Source organism: Juglans regia, chromosome 2, assembly GCF_001411555.2.
Source record: "Juglans regia cultivar Chandler chromosome 2, Walnut 2.0, whole genome shotgun sequence".
Taxonomy (NCBI): domain Eukaryota; kingdom Viridiplantae; phylum Streptophyta; class Magnoliopsida; order Fagales; family Juglandaceae; genus Juglans; species Juglans regia.
Window position 1 is genome coordinate 35,801,024 of NC_049902.1, and position 8,565 is coordinate 35,809,588.

The 8,565-nt window shown below is 34.6% G+C and overlaps 4 protein-coding genes across 4 annotated transcripts; 3 read left to right on the top strand and 1 right to left on the bottom strand.

Annotated features, from left to right (window-relative positions):
- Positions 1–1,562: 1,562 nt before the first annotated feature.
- On the bottom strand, positions 1,563–2,928 carry LOC108983102 (aspartic proteinase CDR1-like). Its single transcript, XM_018954643.2, has one exon. The coding sequence runs from the start codon at positions 2,926–2,928 to the stop codon at positions 1,573–1,575; it is 1,356 nt and encodes a 451-aa protein (XP_018810188.2). The 3' UTR covers positions 1,563–1,572.
- A 720-nt stretch (positions 2,929–3,648) lies between these two features.
- On the top strand, positions 3,649–4,173 carry LOC118347709 (aspartic proteinase nepenthesin-2-like). The gene has a single exon (XM_035687756.1). The coding sequence runs from the start codon at positions 3,649–3,651 to the stop codon at positions 4,171–4,173; it is 525 nt and encodes a 174-aa protein (XP_035543649.1).
- Positions 4,174–4,314: 141 nt separating this feature from the next.
- Positions 4,315–4,998, top strand: LOC108983359 (aspartic proteinase CDR1-like). Its single transcript, XM_035687757.1, has one exon. The coding sequence runs from the start codon at positions 4,315–4,317 to the stop codon at positions 4,996–4,998; it is 684 nt and encodes a 227-aa protein (XP_035543650.1).
- A 1,291-nt stretch (positions 4,999–6,289) lies between these two features.
- Positions 6,290–7,768, top strand: LOC108983110 (aspartic proteinase nepenthesin-2-like). The gene has a single exon (XM_018954651.2). The coding sequence runs from the start codon at positions 6,367–6,369 to the stop codon at positions 7,669–7,671; it is 1,305 nt and encodes a 434-aa protein (XP_018810196.2). The 5' UTR covers positions 6,290–6,366; the 3' UTR covers positions 7,672–7,768.
- Positions 7,769–8,565: the final 797 nt, after the last annotated feature.

Here is an 8,565-nt window from a genome sequence, read left to right on the forward strand (position 1 = left end):
CCTCACATTCTGTATACTATTTAAAAAATATATAATTTTATTTTTTTATCCTCATATCTCATGAAGGTAAAAGAATAATTTATATATTTTAAAATGGTATGCAGGAGTATAAAATTTATGTATAGAATTTTTCTTTTATGAATAATAGTGAGTTAAGATGGTTGATTGAGTTATGTGAGGTCCATTAAAGATGAGTAAGTGTGTTTAAATGCTCAAATAAATTTAGATATATTTATAGAAAGTTATAAAATAAATGGATCTCATTATTAATTTCTACTATTCATCTGACATTAAGAGCATCGACATTGCTAAGTCCAAATTTTGGTTAGAACTTTAAGTTTTGGCTATAACATTAACCCTTGGTTATGCAAGTTTAGGCAATTTTATCTTTAAAATTTTTTTAAAATTACAAAACTATTCCTCTTAAAATGATGGTTTTTCTCATTTAATGAAGGGTCTGCATATACAATCTCTAAGTAGAGATTGCAAATAGAATTTCTCATCCACATTAGACTAGCCATCTTAAAGTCAAAATAATAATATAATATTATATATTTTAATAATATTTTACAAAAAAAATTGTAATATTTTACAAATAAACTTTATATATTAATTAATAATTTAATTTTAATTTCATAATTTAATTATTATTAATAAAATAGAATAAGTTAGAAAATAACAGACTATTTATCAAAATTGAAATGGATAATGTTGACTTTAAAATAATTAGATAATATAATGATTGTTGGGGATGATTAAAATATTACATTGGTGAGTGAACAGTGACTAGCCAAAGATGACTAGGGAGCTCAAATTATTGTAGCTCATATGTTAAGTTTTAGTGGTTTGGCTAGTCCAATATAGAGGATTTTACTCATGCCTAGTCAAAGTATGAAGATGCATTAGCATTTGGCTAGTCCAATGCCAATGCTCCTAAAGAGTTAGCCGGCTTCAAACGCTCAAAAGGGCAAAAAAAATTTCCTTAGGGTCCACTTGTAGCCAACCGGATAGAGTAAAGTAAGGGTAAAATGGACAAAATCTTACTTTTTTATTGCAGCTATCACTTTGACAGTTTGGGCGACATCTCTGACATTTGGCAGAAGCATTAAATCAATCTACAATATAAATTCACTTAACTCAATCTCAGATGTAGCTCAAGTTATTGTTTGAATGATAAAAAATGTCTAAAAATAAATTACACCGAGCACGATTAAGGAACCAAATGGAGCCTTAAAGATCTAGCCAAGAGATTTTTTATTTAAAAAAACAAAAACAAAAGGGGATGGTGGTAACCACGTGTTTACAATTAACATTATTTGACGTGTTATTTTATTTTTAAGTTAGTGTAAAAAGTATATCATTCTTATTATTTAAGTGATAAAATTTAATTAACAAAATTTTAAAATTATATTCCATATAAAATTTGTAAGATTCCAAATTTATACCATATAAATACTAAAAAATAGAATTATTTTTATTCAATATAAGGCAAAGTTTCGTTTCCTTTAAAAGAAGGAACTCATCATAACATAACTTGAACAAATGCAAATAAATATTAAAGATAAAAGAAGATCAGAATTTGTCTCGTGCACAGTTCTCTGGAGCAAACCGGACGACACCTAAATTGAGATCATAAAGCACAAGCATATCTTGTTGCTGCCATGCCCCCAGCACTGTTTTACCTGCGAACGGCATCAAAGCCACGCAAAAATATCCCTTTGCATTATCATGAAAATACATGTACGTTGGTTCCACCTTATAGTCGGCTCCTTGGAAATGGAATGTCATTGGTATATATGCACGGAACTTTGGATTATACTTGTAGCAGTATTCCATCCCCCCAACTTTTGGTACTCTCTGCACGCCGAAAGACTTGAAATGCTCGTCAAATTCCTTCATCACTCTCTCATAAGGACCTCGGTCGATGAGCGTGGCTATGGCTCCGGTGTCGATGATGCAGCCTCCATTTCCGTTTGGTTTCAGAGCAAAGGTTCCTGGTGGGAAACCAATACGGCGGTCCCCAACACTAATGTCTAGCAGATTAAGGTAATAGTTGCTTGTCATTGTTTGGTACATTAGTGGGGTTGTTTTATAGTCTCTTCTCGTTGATACAGTGTCCTCCCCAAACCTTAGGATGCTAGTAGCCTCCATTTCACGGTCGACATAGACCAAGCAATATGAAAAACGGCCTTGGATTGTGCTTTTCAATTGGCTAACCAAAGACTCCGGGGCTCTGTTCAATCCCAAGATCCCAGAAATCTTTTTCCCACGAAAAGTGAAATCCTGATTGTCATTTGAGCAGCCAAATATCATGTCTTGTACAGGCAGGACACGGCCATTAGTGTATGGAAATGTGAAGGTTTCTGTTGAGAGTGTACCCTTAGTTACAGCTCCACCACCATATTTTTGGGTATAAACACACTTTTCATTGACACATTTATAAAATGGCTTACGACAACGAGGGTCATTGCATTGGATCTTTTGGTAAGTGGTGGAAGCAATAGAGTTGAACAAGGGAGGTATTTGATTAAAGCAATTTATGCAAGGAAGGCACTGTGTCCAAATGAGGCCACTTCCACCATCAACAAGGAAAAATTGAGAACTTTGTGGGGTTCCAAGAGAGAGCTCAGCAGAGTATACGATGCTATCTTCATGCACTGTGAGATGGATATTCTCAGGGTCTATGGTGGCATTTTGGGAGGACTTTGACATTAGATAGTTAGCCCTTGCATGGGAGATTTCGGCCAGTTTCTGTATTCTTTCAGATTGGCTAATGTTTCCGGGGTACAAAGGAGATTCTGGGGAGAACCTAGGGATGAGCTTTAGGCTAAATCCAGCGGATTCTGAAGGAGTGAAGCAGAGTAAAGAGACTAGTACTGTGAGGAAGAGAAAGACAGCATGGAATCGAGAACTCTGAACATGAGCCATTTGGGGGTGCATGGTTGAGCCTGCTAAAGCATTCACAGCCCCCTCATTTATAAGGTTTCCACCAAGTGGACTCAAATAATAAATAGACTCCTTGCGTAATTGGAAGTCAAATCAACGACAGAATGACCATAATCACATACTTAAATAGCTTAAAATCCCACTGAATGAGTACTAATTGCCACATTAAACAAAAACTAATCATTTTAAACAATATTAGATACTCAATAAATGTTGTAAGATCCATTTAATGCATCTTTCGCTAGCTCTCATACTTAATTAAAACCCTTACATTCATTCAAGTAGCAAGTAATTAAGATTATGATCTTAATGATCATGTTAAGAAAACAAATATTATTCTTAAGGGTTCTAATATTAATATTAATATTATTCTTAATTTTTTTATATCTAATATCTTAAAATATATATATTTATATGTCTCTCTAAAATCTAGACTCGATGGCAAGAATTAAGTCCAGTGTACGTACAAGCTGCTAGCTCACGCGTACGTGTTTATATATATGGATGGAAAGATCGACTCAAAAAGGAAAATTAGAAATACATGATAGAATTAAGCTTTTACTTTTCTTCGATCTGTATTGCCATATGTAGCGCCAATGACATAATGTCTAATTACTTGACGAAAATGGTTTTGAGAGACTATAAATTAAAGTGGTACAGCCAGCTGGTTGACGGGAATATATTCTTAAACCTAGCTCTGAAATGGCTGGAGTACTCCAATTTCTTGCTGCTTCTCTATTTCTTTATACCCTGATCATAACAATCTCCCAATTTCATTTCAGTACTTCTGCAAAACTCAGTGGGTTGAGCCTGAAGATCATCCCTAGGGACTGTCTAGAGTCTCCTTTATATCCTGGAAACTTGACTCGACTTGAGAGAATAGAAAGATTAATCAGATTCTCTAAAGCTAGAGCCCAATATTTGGAAACAATATCCAGTACTGTCAATTCGACAATATTGGACAACAAGAACATCCGTTTTACATTGTTCCTTGATAATTTCTTATTCGTGGTACAGGTAGGCATTGGATTACCAGAGAAGCTGGTGTTTTTACTTATGGACACAGGTGGTGGCCTAATTTGGACGCAGTGCGAACCATGCAAGAACTATTACAAGCAAGCATATCCCATTTACAATTCAGGTGCTTCCATTACTTACAGGAAACTCCCTTACAACCGCCCTCTCTGTCAAGGCGACAGTGCCCGCTACCAATGCGTCAATGGCTAATGCGTTTACGACCTCGGTTATCTTGGAGGGGCGTCAACCAAAGGCGTTGCATCCTTTGAAACATTCAAAGTTCCAGTCGACGAATCTAACGCCAAGTACATTTATAATATAATCTTTGGCTGCTCGAACGATAACCAAGGCATGCAATTTGCCAAAAATGGTGTCATTTCTGGGGTCTTGGGATTGAGCCTGTCACCAGATTCACTAGTCTCTCAGACGCTTGATGAAGACTACCAACGATTCTCTTATTGCTTGATTCCTTTTGATGAAACCATCATCATGACTCCTAGTCTTCTAAGATTTGGTTCTGACATTCCCTTACCGCCGACAAACATTCAGACAACCCCATTTGTCAAACCACCGTCCGGGACAAATTATTACCTTTTGAATTTACAGGATGTAAGTGTTGGCTTCCATCGACTAGGGTTTCCACCAGATACCTTCAAACCCAAGCAAGATGGCACAGGTGGTTGTATTATAGACTTAGGAGCTTTGATCTCTAGACTTGATCAGAATACCATTAATGGGCACAATGCTTACAGGGAGGTGATGGGTGCATTTCAGAATCATTATGATTCTTTCAAGCTTCAGAGAATTGGAAAAGTGGCAGAGGGTCTTGAACTTTGTTACAAGTACACACAGGATTTAAAGGAGTTTGCCACAATGACGTACCACTTTGAAGGAGCAGACTACACTGTAGATTCAAAGTACGTGAATTTTTATGAGACTCAGGCAGGGTATTTTTGTGTAGCACTGTTGCCAGGAAATGGAAAAAGTTTACTTGGAGTATATATGGCATCAACAAAATATGCGCATTATTTATGATGTACAAATTGGTGCACTCCAATTTGCCACCGAGAATTGTGCTATTAATAATCTTATAAATTAATTATAAGATATAATTCCTTTAATTAATTTTTTTGAATCCTATTTCATAATTAATTAATTAATTAGCCTCTAATCAAATATTATTGCAAGCATGTCATGTCATGTCATGCCTCTCCTCACTGGTTTTATGCTTCTGAGTACTTCTTTTAAGAAACTTAAATATTATGGATAGTTTCCTTTCCTAATTGGAAGGTATCTTATGATGACAGAATTAATGGCCATAATCACACGTACAGTACTTGAATAGCTTAAAATCTTTTTGAAGAAATTTGAACCACCAAATCTTTAGATGGAAATTTAATTTTCCTTTTACAGTAATATTAACAATTATTTTTTTACTCGGCTTTAAAATTGCCATAAAAATATATATGAGTATCGTGATTATTATTTTCAACTATTTACAATAAAAATATATTCATTTTAATAATAAATAATTATTTTTATTAAAAATAACTGAGCATAAATAAATAATTTTCTTATAATAATCAAATTAGATTTTGGAGCATTAAAATCGAAACGGGGCAAAGCACGTGAGTGTACCTAATTAATGAATTTCCTTTAAATTAGTTGAAGGAATTATCTAATACAATATCCATCTCATGAATTATGTCCAACCTAGAAAGAAAGTAACTGCTAATTAGGAACTTGATGCGGAGTGGATCCATTGAGCAACTTATTACAGAATTTGAGACAGCCTATCATTTCAATCTGCAATTAATGAGCTCAGTACTTTAACAGCTCTGCATATTCTATGGCAATTAAATATGAGATGGCATCCTCTCCATTGGCCATTCATTTAGCGATTTCACTTAAAAAAGAAGAATTATTAATTATTAGCTCAAAAATATGATAAGTAGATGTATGCATTTTGTCAAACCAAATTAAATTTTGTGTAGAATGTGTGTTTTTATTCTTGTGTTTCTGCTATTATTTTACTATCTTACCGTTGTTAATTGTGGATGTAAGTGGCATTTTCACAATAGAAAAAAGAAACCATTAATGCCTAATTAAAGAACTATACATGGATATAATGACATACATGGAAAGATAGATCAATACAATACAGAGAAGATTTCCGTTGTTCTTATTCTCTTGCATGCTTACCATATATATAGGGCTGGCTATAATTATAACATGCTTAATTTACATGACAAATAAGCTTTTGAGAAATGCTATAAGTATTTGCATCGTCATGTATATGTGCCACTCAATTCTGTGAGCTAGCTATCGCGGTTGACGTACAGGCCGAACATATTGATCTCTCAAGTCTTAACGTTGAAGCCTAGCTAGCTAGCTAGCTCTAAAATGGCCCGACTCCAATTTCCTACTAATGCACTATTTCTTTACTGTACCTTGATCATAACAATGTCCGGCCAATTTCATTTCATTCATGCAAAACCTAGGGGATTGAGCCTGAAGATCATTCCTAGGGACTGCCCAGAGTCTCCTTTATATGCTGAAAACCTGACGCTACTATCGTACCAGCCTTTGGAAATTCGTCTTCGAATGCTTGCCGAAGAAATTTTCTTTGTGGTGCAGGTAGGCATTGGAACACCAGAGAAACACATGTTTTTAGTCGTGGACACAGGTGCTGGCCTGATTTGGACGCAGTGCGAGCCATGCATCAACTGCTACCCGCAAGCTTATCCCATTTACGACTCGACTGCTTCCATTTCTTACAGAAAGCTCCCCTGCAGTCACCCACTCTGTCAAGGTGACAGTGCCCTCTACCAATGTCTCAATGGCGAATGCGTTTATCACTATGGCTATGGCAGCGGAGAAGCCACCAAAGGCATTGCATCTTTGGATACATTTGAGATTTTAGTTGGTGATCAAACTACTACTGAGTTCATTCCTGATGTAATCTTTGGTTGTTCCAAGGAGTCTAATTTTCCTCAATTTGCCAAAAATGGTGTCATTTCTGGGATCTTGGGATTGAACCTGTCGCCGGATTCTCTGGTGAATCAGCTGTTTGATGACGAGGATCGGCGTTTCTCTCATTGCTTTTTGCCTTTTCCTGATGCAATGATTTCTCCTAGTTTCCTAAAATTTGGCAATGACATTCCCCCGCCGCCGGCAAACATTCAGACAACCCCATTTGTGACACCACCGGGAAAGTATCACTACAATTTGAATTTACTGGATATAAGTGTTGGTACTCATCGCATAGGATTCCATCCAGACACTTTCAAAATCCAGCAAGATGGCTCGGGTGGCTTTATTATAGACTCTGGAACTCTGTTCACTCATATAGATGAAAACACTCTTGGGATCGATGCATTTTATGTGGTGATGACTGCATTTCAATATTATTATGATTCGTTCAGCCAGCTTCAGAGAATTGGCCCACCGCTGGAAGGTTTTGCACTTTGTTACCTGTACCAACCGGATTTTGAGGAGTTTGCCACAATGACGTACCATTTTGAAGGTGGAGACTACTTTGTGGATTCAAAGTACGTAAACTACTATGCCGAGGAAGGATATTTCTGCGTAGCAATGACGGAAGGAAATGGGAATAGTGTATTGGGTGCATGGCATCAGCAAAATATGCGCATTACGTATGATGTCAACGGTGGTGCACTGCATTTTGCCTCCGAGATTTGTGAATGATGATTCTAATTGATATAATATATATTATGATTGCCCAAAGAGGCTAGCTAGCTAGGGGGAAGATCAAATTAATTAAGAGATAACCCTTGATTCTCTTTGCCCCAATTATATATATATATATATATATATTGAATAAATGGATTGGAATTTATATAGGTTATCATGTATTCTTCAAATGTTCTTATTTTTCATTATGCGGCTATGTTTAATTAGATGTTGAGATGAATTGAATTGAATTATAAAAATTAGTATTTTGAAAGTCTTATTCACATAAACTTAATTTTTTTAAATTGAGGTGAATTTATTTTTTTTAGATTAAAATGTACGGATAAGTTGAAATAAGTTTAATCTTTTTATAAGAAGTTGAAAAAATAGTAAATTTCATCAATAATTAATTTAAGATAAGTTAGTTTGATTCAACAACTAAACACAACTTTAATTTCTTGGTTGGCAAGTCTAGAAATGGAAAACTTTTATCGGTAAACTTGCTTATTAAATATCATCCAACATGCAATTTATGTGAAAGTCTTATATATGTAAATTAACTATAATAAATACCACAATAAATATCTGTGCACCGATAATTTATAAATAATATAAGTACTCAGTCGAGTTTTCATAAATAAGTCTTTTAACTTTAATGTAAATTTATATTCACTCTAAATAAATTCTGAAAGAATTGATTAAAAAAAATCTGAAAGAGTTGTTCCCGTAGAGAGCATTGCTGTAATGGTATATTAGTCATTGCTAAATCTAAAATTAAATTAAAAGTTAAGGTTTTGGTTAAAGTTAAAGTCATCCAATATATTAATTTACATTAGACTATCTATCTTAAAGTTAAAATAATAATATAATATTATATATTTTAATAATAATATTTTTTAATCATTTTTT

Excerpts from the sequence above, each read along its gene's own strand:
- LOC108983359 (XM_035687757.1), top strand. The coding sequence starts at position 4,315 with ATGCAATTTGCCAAAAATGGTGTCATTTCTGGGGTCTTGGGATTGAGC.
- LOC118347709 (XM_035687756.1), top strand. The coding sequence starts at position 3,649 with ATGGCTGGAGTACTCCAATTTCTTGCTGCTTCTCTATTTCTTTATACC.
- LOC108983102 (XM_018954643.2), bottom strand. The coding sequence starts at position 2,928 with ATGGCTCATGTTCAGAGTTCTCGATTCCATGCTGTCTTTCTCTTCCTC.
- LOC108983110 (XM_018954651.2), top strand. The coding sequence starts at position 6,367 with ATGGCCCGACTCCAATTTCCTACTAATGCACTATTTCTTTACTGTACC.